The sequence below is a fragment of the Sarcophilus harrisii genome, chromosome 4, assembly GCF_902635505.1.
Source record: "Sarcophilus harrisii chromosome 4, mSarHar1.11, whole genome shotgun sequence".
Taxonomy (NCBI): Eukaryota; Metazoa; Chordata; class Mammalia; order Dasyuromorphia; family Dasyuridae; genus Sarcophilus; species Sarcophilus harrisii.
Window position 1 is genome coordinate 148,751,600 of NC_045429.1, and position 16,736 is coordinate 148,768,335.

The 16,736-nt window shown below is 32.9% G+C and overlaps 1 protein-coding gene across 12 annotated transcripts in view; it reads right to left on the reverse strand.

Annotated features, from left to right (window-relative positions):
* UTRN (utrophin) overlaps positions 1-16,736 on the reverse strand; it is a 639,104-nt gene that overhangs the window by 99,922 nt on the left and 522,446 nt on the right. For all 12 annotated transcript variants that reach the window (XM_012549387.3, XM_023503254.2, XM_023503253.2 and 9 more), the window contains one exon: positions 9,631-9,692. In XM_012549387.3, the coding sequence (XP_012404841.1) occupies positions 9,631-9,692 (62 nt within the window). The remainder of the gene's footprint in view (positions 1-9,630; positions 9,693-16,736) is intronic.

A 16,736-nucleotide genomic window follows, 5' to 3' on the forward strand; every position in this document is an offset into this window, starting at 1 on the left:
TTGATTCCCAGATGCTATATGCATTTTATAGTTATGTATAACACAATTTCCCTTTTTATTGTGACTTCTTGGATTTTATTATTATGATAGGGAAATAAGGTTAAATTTTGAGCATTTATTTTGTAGCCTGTAAGATTATTCAAGGTAATTATCTTGATTAGTTATCTTTGCTTATTTCCAGGATTTTCTAAGTAAACCATATATTCATCAGCAAAAAGAATATTATCTCCTTTTCTTCTCTCTTCATGACTTCGGTTTTTTTTTTTTTTTTTTGTTTTGTTTTTTGCCTTCTTGTCATAGCTAGCATTTCCAGAATCATATTAAATAATATTAGGAATAGTGAGTCTTCTTTTACATCCATATCTACCAGAAGAAATTCTGGTGTTTCTCTATTCTGTATGATATTTGCTCTTGGTTTTAGGAAAGGGAGCAACTAGGTGGTGCAGTGGATAGAGGACTAGCTCTGAAGACAAGAGCATCTGAGTTCAAATCCAGGTTAAGATACTTAACACTTAGTAGCTATGTGACTCTGGGCAAGTCACTTAACCCCAATTGCCTTGCTAAAAAACAAAAACAACAACAAAAAAACACAAGTGTTGGTTTTAGGTAGTTAATTTTTTCATATCATCACCTGGTGACTTTTTGTTTTAGACACCTCAAACTGGATTTCCCTTTGGCATCTCATACTTAATTCAAATTTCCCCCAAATCATCACCATTTCCAAATTTTCTACTACCACATAGGATACACAGCTATCTTCTTAGTCATCCAGTGTTATAATTAGTCATAATCATTTCTTTACATTCACTACTTTTTCTTATATAATGCATTTCTAGATAGCTAATATACTATAACAAAATCCTTCTATGTCAATGCTTTGCGTGCGTTTTAGCATAAATGTGTATGAAACTTTGTCAAATTATTTTTGTCCCACATCTATTGAGATAAAACATGATTTTGGAAGTTTTTGCTTTTAATATGATTAAGTATATTGACTGTTTTCTTAAAGTTGAATAATCATTGCATGTCTGATACAAATACAATTGGGTTATTATGAATGATTTTTTTTTTTTTTGATAAACTGATATAGCAAGTTTGACAGGATTTTATTTAAGATTTTTGAACTGGTTCATTAATGATATTTGCCTCTGTTTCCTTTTGTGTTTTATTCCTTCATGCTTCAATTATTATGACCATATTTGTCACATAAAAAGGATCTAAGAGGGACTTTACTTTCTTGCTTGCTGGGAATAATTTTTGTAGTATGGGTTCTAATGGTTTTTTAAAAATTAAAAAAAAAATGTTCCCTTGTATCCATCAGGACCAAGGTTTCTTACTTTGATAGATCCAGTAGAATTAGTTTAATATTTTTTTTTCTGAGATGAAATACTTTAAGATTTCACAGTAGTTATCAAAGATTTAAGATATTTTTTTTATTTTTTGAAGGTACTCCTCTACTTCTTTTGTGTTCTTAGTTTTATTAGCATTTAACTATGTATAATAACTTCTGATTACGTTATTTATTCTGGTTTTGTTGTGATTTTACTTTGCTCATTTGTTGCTTTGTTGTTCTGATTTTCTGCCTTCTTTTTAATTAAATTGGTTAAAAGATTCTCAATTTCATTGGTTTTTCCCACCCCACTCCACTCTACCCCTCATCCCCCCACCCCCCACAAAGATAGAGCTTTCACGTTACTTTTCGTTTTAGGAGGTTTTCAGGTTTCCAGATTAATGTACTTCTCTAATTTCTTTCTTTCTTTCTTTTTTTGCTGAGGCAACTGAGGTTAAGTGACTTGCCCAGGATCACACAACTAGGAAGTGTTAAGTGTCGGGGACCACATTTGACCTAAGGTCCTCCTGATGTCAAGGCTGGTACTCTATCCGCTGTGCCACCTAGCTGCCCCTTCTCTAATTTCTAATACCTCTTCTTTTAAGCTTATTTAAGGTTGTTTTTTTTTTTTTTTTTGCTTACCCAGTTTTAAAAATGTATATTCAGATCATTAATCCTCTCTTTTTCTATTTTGTTTGTAGCGATATTACTTTTGCCCAAAGGACTGTTTTTTCTGCATCCTAAAAATTTTAGTATGTTGTTTCATTATTGTAACTTTCTTTTACAACACTATTAATTTCTATATTTTTATGATTTATCCTTTGACCTATCAGATTGTTAAGGTCCTCAATGGAAAGAACTGGTTTTTGCCTTTCTTTGTATCTCCAATATTTAGCACACTCTGGCTGTATTAAGAACTTAATAACTCCTTAGTAAACCTCAGACCTATTTAATAGTTAGGATGTCATTCTTAGGTCTCCATTTGAATCTGGGTATTTTTCTTTGGGCTTCCTAAAATGATTATCATTTTTATTGCACTATTATCTATAAAGGCTGTGCCTATTTTTGCCTTTTATATTTGTTTGCAAAAATCTGATTATGTAGTCAATTTTTGTAAAAATTCCATGTAGTTCTGAGAAATTCATACATTCTTTTTCAATTTTATTTTAAAGATGCCATTAGACTTTTATCTCTTTCCCCTGAAATGTATTTGTTCAATGTTTTTATGTATCTGTTTGACTTGTCCAAGATTGAGAAAAAGAACAATGAAATCTGTCACCATGGTGTTCCTATAATGTATTCTTGTCACTCATTTAATGTATCCTTTATGAATTTAAATGCTAATACATTTAGATCATATAATTTTAATGCTTATCAGCATTAAGGTTCTGATAAAGGCCTCATTTTCAAAATATATAGAGAATTGACTCTAATTTATAAGAAATCAAGCCATTCTTTAATTGATAAGTGGTCAAAGGATATGAACAGACAATTTTCAGATGAAGAAATTGAAACTATTTCTAGTCATATGAAAAGGTATTCCAAATCACTATTGATCAGAGAAATGCAAATTAAGACAACTCTGAGATAGCACTACACACCTCTCAGATTGGCGAAGATGATAGAAGAAGATAATAACAAATGTTGGAGGGGAATGTGGGGAAAACTGGGACACTGATGCATTGTTGGTGAAGTTGTAAACGGATCCAACCATTCTGGAGAGCAATTTGGAACTATACTCAAAAAGTTATCAAACTGTGCATACCCTTTGATCCAGCAATGTTACTACTGGGCTTATATCCCAAAGAGATATTAAAGAAGGGAAAGGGACCTGTATATGCAAAAATGATTGTGGCAGCTCTTTTCATAGTGGCTAGAAATTGGAAATTGAATAGATGCCCACCAACTGGAGAATGGTTTAATAAATTGTGTATATGAATATTATGGAATATTATTGTTCTATTAGAAATGACCAGCAGGATGAATACAGAGAGGCTTGGAGAGACATGACTGATGCTATGTGAAATGAGCAGAACCAGGAGATCATTATACACTTCAGCAACAACACTATATGAGGATCAGTTCTGATGGACATGGCTATCTTCAACAATGAGAGGATCCAAATCAGTTCCAATTGATCAGCGAAGAACAGAACCAGTTACATCCAGAGAAAGAACATTGGGAAATGAGTATGGACCACAATATAACATTTCCACGCTTTCTGTTATTGTTTGCTTGCATTTTTGTTTTTTCTTCTCAGGTTATTTTGACCTTTCTAAATCCTATCTTTCTTGAACAAGAAGATAACTGTATAAATATATTGTATTTAACATATATTTAACATATTTAATATGTATGGGACTACCTGCCATCTAGGAGATGGTATGGAGGGAATGAGGGGAAAAGTTGAAACAGAAGTTTTTGCAAGGGTCAATGTTGAAAAATTACCCATGCATATGTTTTATATATAAAAAGTTATAATAAAAAATTTTTTTAATTAATTTAAATTTAAAAAATAATAATTTTAATGCTGATATTGTTTTGTTGACTATGGACCCTTTCAACATAATTTTCTTCTTTCTCACTTGTAATTTTTGGAATGTTTGTTATCACTTTGACAGTATGATCACAATTCTTGGTTTGGTTATTTGCTTTTTTTTTTTTTTTTTCAGGGGGAGGGGATGATTTTTTTTTCCTTAGCCTCTAATTTTTTTTAGTCTGCATCTGTTTTCTTCAAGGAAACAGATTGTATGTTTTGTCTTTTTATTCAATGTTATGCTTTTTCATTTCATTGGAATGTTAAATTCCTTTAAATTTACATTTGAAGTTATGAAATTTAGATTTTGTCCATTTTTTCTTATATTGCATTCCCCATCCACCTTTCTCTTTTTCCTGTATAAAAATAGTCCTATAACTTCAGATATTTTAACTTCATCTGTCTTTTTAGGTAATCCTATCCACACTGACTTTAATCACTTCATTCTTAAGCCCCTCACCCTTTTACTAGTTGGTATCTTTCCCACAGTTTTGGAGTCCTTTAAAAAAAATAAACAAACAAATATATGCAGATATCCATACATACATATGCTTATTAAGTACTTTCTTATTTTGTACTTATTAAATACTTTCTTGACTTATTTTGTTCATTAATACTTCCCCTCTTTTTCTTTCCCCTGGTATGGCTCATTAATTTTCTGAGTTATTTTTCTAAAGAAAAAAAAATGTATATATGTATGTATGTATGTATGTGTGTATTTATGTATGTACATATATATTTTTCCTTTGTTCTTTTCATTATTTATCCTCCCATTCTATCTATTCTTAACTTTTATTCTTTGATTTGTGGCCCATAAATTTTAGTCCTTTATTCTCTATATTCCTCATATAATTAAAACTTACCTATATTGAGTTGCTTTTATTGCCTTGTAAACATCTTGCCTCTAGAGCCCCTTTTTTGTTCTGTTGTACTCAATTTGAGAAATACTATTTTATAGAATATTTATATTCATCATTGATACCTCCTCCTCCCATCATGAAAACAACATTGTCTTCATGGTTAATCTTGTAGGTTCTGGCCACTACAAAGAGGGCTGCCACAAACATTTTTGCACATATAGGTCCCTTTCTCTTCAAGATTTGTTTGGGATATAAGCCCAGTAATAACACCTCTGGATCAAGGGTATGGACAATTTGATAATTTTTTGAGCAGAGTTTCAAATCGCTCTCCAGAATGGCTGAGTGTATTCACAATTCCACGAATAATGTATCAGCATCCCAGTTTTCCCAGTTTATATTTTAGAAATGAAACCCAGCTATAAAGAACTGTGTCAAATTTATAAGAATACAAATAAATAATTCCTCAATTAATAAATGGTCAAATGAACAAAGAATTTTAATGAAATTAAATGAATGAAATTCATGAAAATTGATAATGATATTAAAGCAATCTATAGTCATATGAAAAAATGCTCTAAATCACTACTGATTATAGAAACGCACATTAAAATAGCTCTGAGGTACCATCTCACACCCTTCAGATTGTTTAAGATGACAGGAAAAGATAGTGATAAATGTGGAGGGAATGTGGGAAAACTGGGATACTAATGGTGGAGTTGTGAATTGATCCAGTCATACTGAAGAGCAATTTGGAGCTATGCCCAAAGGACTATCAAACTGTGCATATCCTTTGAACCAGCATTCCCACTACTGAGTCTATATTCCAAGAAAACTTTAAAAAAAAAAAAGGGGGGGGGGTGGAGTGGGTGAGACAAAGACCCACATGTGCAAAAATGTTTGTAGCGGGTCTTTTTGTGATAGCAATGAATTGGAAAATGAGTAGATGTCCATCAGTTGGGGAATGGCCAAATAAGCTGTGGCACATGAAGGTAATAGAATATTATTGTTCCATAAAAAATGATAAACAAACCGATTTTAGAAAGGCCTGGAAACTTGATACTGAACTGATGCTGAACAAAATAAGCAGAACCAGGAATACATTGTACACAATAACAGCAAGAACATGTGATGATCAACTATGAAAGACTTGGTTCTTTTTTCAGTGGTTCAGTGGCTCAGGCAATCCCAATAAACTTTGGATAGAAAAAGACATATGCATCCAGAAAAAGAACTATGGAGATTGAATGTAAATCAACACATTTTTTTTTTCCCTCTCTTATGGTTTTTTCTTTTTACTCTGCTTTTTCTCTCCCAACATGACTCATAAACAATGTGTACTATAAACAAAGAAATATAAAAATAAAATAAAAGGTAAGAAGAAATGGTGGGGCCAGATAGGTAGATGTAAAAATCTTCAGCACAAAGATGGTAATTAAATCTGGGGAAGATGATGAAATCATCCAGTGAAGGAATGACCTGGATGAGGATTGAGTGAAGAAAAGATTGAGAAGAAGCACTCTAATAATTAGGAGAATCAGGAGAGAATGGAATCATGATAATCTAGAAAAAAAAAGAGAAAATCAAGGAAGAGAAATTAATCAACAATATTTCAAACAGGTCGATGAACATGAGGATTAGGAAAAGACCATCAGATCTGGCAAATAAGAGATCTTAAAAACTACGGAGATAGCAGTTCCAGTGGAATGATAGATAAGGTTGGAAGCCAATCTATAAGGAGTTAAGAAAAGAGTATGCTGAGAGAAAGTGGAGGGACCTTTAGTAGGCGTATAGATTTTCAAGGAGTATAGACTCAAAGGGCAAGAGAAATATAACATAAAGAAGCTGGAAGAATCAAGTGAGAGTTGTTTTTTTGGGGGGCAGCGGGAGGGGGAAATGGAGGAGATGTATCTATTCTCTGCATACTTTGTACACACCCAGACATATTGTCTGTTCCATTAGAATGAGAGTTTCTTGAGTGCAAGTAGACTTTTTTTAAACCATTTTCTTTATCCCCAATGCTTAATACTGTGATTGGTTCATAATAAGTACCCAAGGTTTTTGACTGTCTTTATAGCTATCTAAATTAGAAATACAAGATCATATTTTGTTATCAACTCTTCTGAAAGCATAATTTATCTTCTAAATTTTCTCAGTGAATTTTCAAAGAAATACATTTTTTTTATTTAAAGAATGAATGAATAATGTGAAATAGAGGGCTGACATCTCCTTAAGAGTTTTAGAGTAGTTGGTTCTATGAAAAAGCCAATAAAATAGATAAGCCTTTGGTAAATCTGATTAGAAAAAGGAGGGAGGAAAATGAAATTAGTAGTCTTAAAAATGAAAAGGGAGAACTTTCCACCAATGAAGAGGAAATTAGAGAAATAATAAGGAATTATTTTGCTCAACTTTATGCCAATAAATTTGATAACCTAAGTGAAATGGATGACTACCTCCAAAAATACAGACTTCCCAGACTAACAGAGGAAGAAGTAAATTGCTTGAATAGTAGTCCCATTTCAGAAAAAGAAATAGAACAGGCAATTAAACAACTCCCTAAGAAGAGTTTTAGAGTACTACCTGCCATGCCTAAATTAGCCTTTTAATGAAGTATACCCTTCATTTTTACCCTTAGTTATACTTTCATACTAGCTGACACAACATCAGTAAATTAGAAAGACTGATGAACTTGGAGCCAAAGCTTTTTTTTTTTTTTTTTTTTTTTGGACATTAAACAGTTGTATGATCATTGAGCAATTTGCTTAATCTTTTTCAAACTCTGTTTTCTCATCAGTAAAATGGAGATATTTATACCTTACGCCAAGATAAGGTCTAAATGGGTTCATGATTTAGACAAAAAAGTTGATAAGCAATTAGGAGAACAAAGGAGAGTCTACCTCTCTGATTTGTAGAAAAGGAAGGAATTTATGTCCAAGGAAGAACTAAAGGACATTATGAAATGCAAAATGAATAATTTTGATTACATAATATTAAAAGATTTTGCACTAACAAAATCAAAACAGCCAAGAGTAGAAGGGAAGCAGAAAAGAAAGTCAGGGGAAAAATTTATATCCAGTATTTCTGATAAAGACTCCATTTCTAAAATATAGAGAGAACTGATTCAAATTTATAAAAATACAAGCCATTCCCAATTGATAAATGGTCAAAGGATATGACAGATAATTTTCAGAAGAAATTAAGGTCACCTATACTCATATGAAAAAAATGCTCTAAATCACTATTGATTAGAGAAATGCAAATTAAAACCACTCTGAGGTACCACTTCAGACCTCTCAGATTGGCTAAGATGATAGGAAAAGATAATGATAAATACTGGAGAGGATATAGGGAAACTGGGACACTAATGCATTGTGGGTGGAGTTGTGAATTGATTCACCATTCTGGAGAACAATTTGGAACTATGACTAAAGGGCTACAAAACTGTGCATATTCTTTTATCCAACAGTACCATTAATGGGTCTGTATCCTAAAGTGATCATAAAAGAGGGAAAAGGACCCACATGTGCAAAAATGTTTAAAGCAGCTCTTTTTGTAGTGGCAAGAAATTGGAAATTCAATAGTTGCCCCTCAACTGGGGAATAGCTGAATAAGTAATAATATACAAATGTAATGGGATATTATTATTCTGTAAGAAATGATAACCAGACTGATTTCAGAAAAGTCCAGAAAGATTTACATGAACTGATGCTGAGTGAACTGAGCAGAATCAAGAGAACATTATGCAGAGTAACAATTATATAAAGATTGTGTGATGATCATCTGTAATGGACTTGGTTCTTTTCAACAATGAGGTGATTCAAAGGCAGTTCCAACAGACCTATGATGGAAATTACTATCCACATCCAGAGAGAGTGCTACAGAAACTGAATATGGATCAAAGCATAGTATTTTCCCTTTTTTTTATGTTGTTTGCTTGGTTTTTTCCCTCTCTCATTTTTCCCCTTTTGGTCTGATTTTTCATGTGCAGCATGATGAATATGGAAATATTTAAAAGAATTATACATATATTTAACCTATTTTGAATTGCTTGCTGTCTTGGGGAGGGGGAGGAAGAGGAAAGGGAGAAAAATTTGGAACACAAAGCTTTGCAAAGGGGAATGTTGAAAATTATGTTTGCATATATTTGGAAAAGTAAAATTCTATTAAAAATAGAGACATTTATATTTCTACCTGATATAGCTAAGGGGAGATAACAATTACATATTAAGTAGCGTCCATATGTGTGCCACAGTTTCTGTTCTCAGGGACCTCATGGGATTTAAGATATAACAAGATAAGGGATGTTTTATGAACCTTAACATGTCTTACAAATGGTAGGTATGATTACCGTCTTCACTACAACCCTCTAAGGTAATCTCCAAATAGTGTTATACCTTGTCTACACACAAAGAGAATGATACTCAGAAAGTATCTTGCTCAAGGTTACACAAAGTATAAGAATTTGAATCCAGATATCTCTGGACTCCAAGGCTAGCATGCTTCTTGATGAAGGAATATGCAAAAAATTAAAGTAAGGTTATCAACATATAAGTCCTTTAAGTAGTGCCTTGTACAGCAATTAGATTAACAAAAGCAAGTATCTTGAAATTTCTTTTTGACTCATATAATTCCAAGCTATACCTACCATTTAAGAAGAAAATGATATTTTCTAGATACTTTTGATATTAAGTTGTTGTTCAGAATAAACACATGATGAATATATAGCTTTTATCTATTTCCTGACATGGAATCCTTTTGTAGGAAAGCATTGTCGGTTCCTTTTAACCACACTGCATGTTATCTGGTAGGCTGGCAAAAAGTTTCACTGAGTAAAGAATTAAACTATTATAAAGTTCAGTAGTTTAGACAAATTCCATGAGTTAATTATTTAACAAAACAATACTCACCAAGAGACTGAAAGAGTTCTGTCATTTTAGGATGATCCCAGCAAGTTGTCTGTGTCTCATGACTGAAAGAAATGGGTACATTTTTTAAAAATACACAAAAATTTACACAAAATTAAACTGCAAGAAAAAAAATTTTAATTCCAAGCTGGCTTTGCATCAAGTCCCCAGATAGTAAAACTTCTCTACATAGATATATAATTTAAAAGAAAAAATATCCAGTTTATTTTTTCCTAGCTTGATATTTCACTATTATTTATAGTTCATTAAATATGGCATATAGAAACTGGACAAAACTACACTGTCATTAAGGAACTTGATGCTCCAACTACTGTTGAGCATCTGGGACTTTGATGACTCATTTGAAAGAAACTATGGATGGAAGAATTTAACTTTAGTCACTTCAGAAAACTCTAGTTTTCTAGGATAAGCATTAAATATTAAAACCTAAACTTTTGGTCTTTGAATTTCAGTTTCAGTAATAACTGTCTGAATCAAGGTGGTAGACCTAAAATACATATTCAATATATTCTCAACCTTATTTTCTACCCCTAGCCCATGTGTTTTTCCCTCTGTCTTAAATCTTTTGTGTTTTTATCTTTCTTTGTTTGTCTAATCTTGCCTCTCCTTTTCCATCCATTTCTTCTCTGTCCTTATGGTAATAATTTTTATGGTTTTGCCATTTATTGAAATGTTTTCTATTTCTTTGCTTTTCTATAAAAGATGAATCTTTAATATTTTCTTTATCCTTAAGGGAGCATCAAACTTCAACCTCTACTCTTAATCCTCTTTCCTATAAAATTTTACATTTAAATCTCTTATGTGCATTTGGCATATGATTATTTAGATGAATCTGTGTCTCTAAAACAAAAGATTTTCTATCTCTAACCAAGGTCACATGGTACTTTAAGGATTCAGCAATCTGCATTCTCATCAAATTGGGCATTCTTGCATTCTTACAGATTGTAAGTTACACATGACTGATTATCATGTGCGCCTCTTATCCATGTCCTGTCATAAATTTGCCAAAGGAGGTTCACATACACTGCTGAGGAATTTCCTCTCATTTTCATGACATGCACATGAATATTAATGAAGCACACAGGCTATCCATGAGATATCCTAGTTTTTGCTGAGTAACCAGTTAATTTCATATAGATATAGATATAGATATAGATATAGATATTTGTGACTATAGTTCCAACTGGTTCTCCTAATTCCTTGCTTAAATTACTATATCTCATTACTTACACCATTTACTACTCTTCCACTGTCCTTTGATGGATACTGAAATTCAATTCTTGTGAGCCTAGAGAATTCATTCTTTTCAGTATCACATAGTTGCAAGTCATATTTATATATTCGAATAAATATCCCAACTGTACATTGTAATCTGAACAATAATGATTTGCCTATTTTATTCAATAGTTAAGCCAAACTCCTTTGAATAATATGCTTAAGAGGCAAGATTTTAACTCTTTATGCAAGTGGGACAATGTCATTGATAATCAGGAGGATTCAGAAACCCCTATTTTGACTTGACTTCTGAATTGAACCTCCTTCAAGACAGTAACAAGTGCCCTTGAATAAGCAAACATCTTTGGTTTTAAGCTTTCTTTCATATTAGCAATTACTGCTATTGTTTCATACTTGAAGAAATCTTATATTGTTTTTTATGCATTATGATAGTCTTTTTTAACCTTAATGAGAATTGTGATGGTAATATTTGATTCTACTGAATTAAACACTTTTTAATAGTGAACAAACAATAAACAAGGTAGAAGCTTGTATTCTTTATACCTGTTCATCATTATGATGATGTGCCTTGTTATAGAATAATATATATATATATTTGATAACCTGCCTGCTCTCTTTCAACAGCCCCATCAAGAAGCCTTCCTTTATTGAGTGTGTAAATTATTTCTATAAATAAATTGTATTGGTAGAAAAGTAGATTAATAAAATTAGTTAGTTTTCATAGTATTTATGTACCACATAAATAAATTTGGTAAATTGTAAATTCCTTGAAAATTATTTGATTTTTATCTTCTACCAGGCACAGAACCATGCACACAAGGAGAAATTCGGTAAATACTGACATTAAAGCAATATTACCATTTTATGGAATTAAAATAAAAAGCAGGAGAAAATGCTTAAAAATTAAATGTTTCAAAAAAGATGAGACATTACCCAGTATCAGGAACATACTCATTACCATATATGTATGGGTAAAAGTAAATATATCACTCATGGCAACAAAGTATATTACTAATTGCTAGAAAAACCCCTCTAAATTATAGCTTTTCCAGAGTTTATATGGAAGAGTATATGTAATTTAATTAAGAATCCAACTTTGTTATCCTGGCAACTAGAATTAGATTAGATTTAAGGTTTATTATGCTACATGTAGGAAATAATTTCAAAGGAGGTAAATTTGCCAGTAGCCAGTATAGTGTTGGTATTACTAGAATCATTTGATATTACATAAACATATTTACATATACAGGACGTCCCTCCCACAAAAAGATTTTATGTAAGCTTCAATAGCTTAAAACAACACTAAGAGTTTTGGAACATGGCATAAGCATACACATATGCTATGTGTACATATATAATGAAAGGCAGTCAGGTTTAATGTTTAATAGACAATCACCTCTACAGTTAGGAAGACAGATTCAGTTCTCACTTTTGACCTATGATAGCTCAGTGATCTCAAGCCAGACACCGTTTACCTCTCTGTGATGCAAGCAAATCCAGGTGCACAGCAGCTGCCTCTCTGCAAAGGCCAGGAAATTCCCTAACCTTCCTCACTCCTTTACCAGAAGAGTGCTTTTTCACGGTGGAATCCCAATTTTTTTTTTTTTTTTTTTTTTTTTTTTTTTAAGATTAAAGAGATTTCTCCAAGATCATATAATTAGTGGTAGAAGTAGGACTGAAACTAAGAGGTGCTCTCCTATACTCACAACTGAATACTGCTTTGTATATAATGTTCTTTAAGTTCCCAATACTCAACAAAAATAAATAAGTAAATCAATGAATGAAGGGGTAAATCAATCAATAAACTGCATTGTCAAAAGCTTACTGTAGCAGAACTGAATATTTATCTAGACTCTTCATTCAGACTCCCTGCTTCCTCTGCTCTGAGACAGAAACTGATGAACAGAGTTATCAACCCTACCTCCCCTGATTCTAATTTTGCAAGGAAAGGGGAAAAAAGGGTTGGGGCCTAAATACTTCTGTGGGAAACATAAAAGTAAAAGCAGGATAATGAATATTGTTAATGAAGAAGTTTATCACCTAATAGTTAAGCAAAGCAAGATGTGCTGTAAAATACAATTCAAATTATTGCTGGTTGACCATAAACTTGTAAGAAATAGATCAGTGGTAAAATTACTTCTCGAGTTTATACTACCCTAAATTTTTTTTTAAGAGATCAGAAAAGATACTAAAGCATTTTCATTTTCCGAGATACAGATTCTAAAGAAAATTAGATAAACAAAAGTCTCCTGAGTAAGTCCACTAATTAAAAAAGGGAGAAGTGTTCTCTATCACTCCTACCTCTTCCCCGCCCCCCCCCCCAAAAAAAAAAAGAAAGCCATATAAACATATACTTTGGCAAAGAAATTCCTTACTCAGCATCGAGGACCTATAGAACAATGAAGGAATTCAGTTTCCAAGGAAGTGTAATTACTTTTCCATCACTGAGGAATGCTCATTAAATGAAATCTGGTTAAGTTGGTTCTGTTATAGCTTGTGTATAAGACATAATAAATGGGCACTTCATCGTGCTGAGTGTTACTGGAATGTATTAAATTGTATTCAAGTTAGATGGAAAGTAGGAAGATAGGCTACAGAAATGAAAGTTAATGACCAGTTAGCAGCAGAGCAGCTATCAAAAAGACTATCTTGAAATGCCCCATTCAAAGGAAAAGGTGAAACAACAGCAACTTGGGCATTTACAAAAAGAAGAAAATAATTTTGAGTGGCACATAAAGTGTTCTTGCTTCTAAATCACACTGGTTCCTTGGGAAATGGGTCAAAAAGTCTCTGGAGCTTTGTGTATATTGAGGGAAATCATGATAATCAAAGACGTCTCTTCAATCTTAAGCTCTCTAATTCAATGTCATTCATATAAATTACAGTAACACTAATTATAAAGGCCTTCTTTATCCAAGGCAAGGTGAAACAAAATTCCTAGCTAATCCCCAAACTGAAAAACTCTTCCTTAGATCATTCCAAGATTGGCGTTTCTTGATAAGAAAGCCAAAATACAGTCACTATTCATGGTTTCTTTGCACCATTGGTCTGATCAGTGTCTTTCAATACTAAAAGCCACTTTTCTCACATTCTCATTACTTCATCTCCATACACAGTGCCTGGAGAAGTTCAAATATCCTGTCATTTCTCGACTCTTACATCCTCTCTTCCTCTGAAGTGCCTGTCTCTAATTAGATCTCTAAATACAGATGCTCCTTGCTGTCATTTATCTACCCTCCAGTTCATTCTTTCCTTCAATGTCTTAAGAATCTAACTAACAAGCTTCATCTCTTCAGTTCAATCCTTGCTATCATCCTAGATCAATTCAATAAAGATTTATTAAGCATATACTATGTGCAAGGCAATGTGGCTATTAACTATTTCAACTCAAGAACAAAATCTTTCTACTCCCTTAAGCATCCAAAGCCTGAAGGAGTAACTGGTGAAATATTGGATAAACTGCACGCCTCCTCCAATTTTACTCTACTTCTTAATGTGTTTGCAAAGCTTCTGACATTCCCAAATCACTTTTTATATTCTGATTTCTTCTGGGCTGAAAAAGACCAAGCTGTTTAATCCTCAGTTCTATCCTGAGACTCCACCCTGAGAAAGGAAGAAGACTATTTGTTTTTTAAGGATCGTTTCCTTTCAGCCTCTCTTTTCTTTCCTTCAATCCTCAATTCCATCCATCTGTTCTGGGAACTTCTAACTATGATAATGGCTTTGTGTTTGTCTCTTTTAGTTCTACCTATAAATGGAATACTGTGAAGATGATACCGTCACATAGAGAGTTAGTTTTCCATCTGCCCACTTTATTCAATTTTTTTTTAAAGCACTATGATACAAAATTGATCCATCTCCAAGGTTTTGATATTCTTTCTGATCATAAACTTCTCTACTTGAACTTTCCCCATGTCTCATTCTTATTTAGTTTGTTCTCAACTCTCATTATATTCTTTTTTTAAAATATATAATTTTATTATTAAAACAACCTAAGAAGTTAGGTTCTACTTTATTCCCACTTTTTTTTTAAACTTTTTTTTTTGACACAACCCATGCCTGGGTAGTTTTTTGTTTGTTTGTTTGTTTTGTTTTTTTACAACATTATCCCTTGCACTCACTTCTGTTCCGACTTCTCCCCTTCTCCCTTCACCCCCTCCCCCAGATGGCAAGCAGTCCTATACAAGTTAAATATGTCACAGTGTATCCTAGATACAATATATGTGGGCAGAACCGAACAGTTCACTTGTTGCACAGGAAGAATTGGATTCAGAAGGTAAAAATGACCTGGGTAGAAAGGCAAAAATGGAAGCAATTTACATTCATTTCCCAGTGTTCTTTCTTTGGGTGTAGCTGCTTCTGTCCATTCTTGATCAATTGAAGCTGAGTTAGATTTTCTCTTTGTTGAAGAAATCCACTTCCGTCAGAATACATCCTCATACAGTATTGTTGTTGAGGTATATAATGATCTCCTCGTTCTGCTCATTTCACTTAGCATCAGTCATTATATTCTTCAAGTTCTAGATCCCTCTCTATGATATTCTTTCCCTTCTTCACTTTTCCCATTATCCTTCTGCTACACCCATTCCTTTATTCAGCCACCTTTAGTAACCCTCTTCATGTGCCTTTCATGGTAATGAAAACAGACTGAGTCTACTACAAATTCACATTCACGAATTTCAACCAGGTGACTATTGTATGGAAATCTTTTTAAATTAATCTCTGCTTGCCTCCCTCTATCACACTTTTTTACAAGAACTTCTGTGAACCTCCTTCATATGAATTTGACTTTCATCATTCATCACTGTAAGACACTACCAATGTTCTTTTCAAGGTCACAAATGGCTTAAGTGCCATCTTGGGAGACTTTCTTAGTTCTCATTATTGACCTTTCCATAGCGTATTTTCCTTCTGGATATTTTCTTCTTCCTTGACCTCCAAACACTAATTTTTCCTACTTCAAACTCTGCTTTCACTTGCTCATTCTTCTCCTCTGTCTTCTAAGAGTAAATGCTTTCCAAGATTCTATTCTCAGTGGAACCTTCTCTTTCTTCATGTCTTTATCAATATTTCATCAATTAATGTCTTCATGTAAATAACTTTCAAAGCTATATATGACTAGACATGCATTCTCAAGCTTTCTCGAGTATTAGTCAGCAACTCCACTGCTTACTGGATAGTTCTATTTGGAAGTTCTACTGATATCTCAAAGTTAATAAAATCCAACTCCTATTTCCTCCAAATCTGCCCCTCTTATTAATATGCTTATGTTTTATTGACAGTACTATCATCTCCCAAAGTTATTCAGGCTCAAAACCTTCAAGTCATTTTTGAACCTTCTATTTTACTGTGTTATGTCCAAATTAGGAGCAAATCCTGTACATTTTACTTCCACAATCACATACTGCTCTAGTTTCTCCTTTCTTTATAAAGGCAGTATGATATCCTGGAAGAGATTATTGGACTTGGAGTCCAGGAGAACATCAGGCCTAAATCCTGTCTTTGATATTTGCTTACTACACGGACAAATCATTTAACATCTCTACATCTTAGGTACCTCTCAATAGTAAAAGAGAGATTATACCTACTTTATAAGATTACTGGAGGGATCATGTGCAGGAATGTACTAAATTCTACTAAATTTCTGTAAACCTAAACTATAACTTTATATACCTTAAAATAAAATGTAGCAAACATTTACAAAACCCAAGAGATATTGGAGCCTTTTCTTTTTTCTCCTTCTCTCATCCTTTTCTAGGTGGTCAGAGGAGTGAAGTAGGTTGTGTAATGAACAGTACTAGCATCAATTAATGACACTAACATTTATACAGCATCTTATGATTCAGAAAATG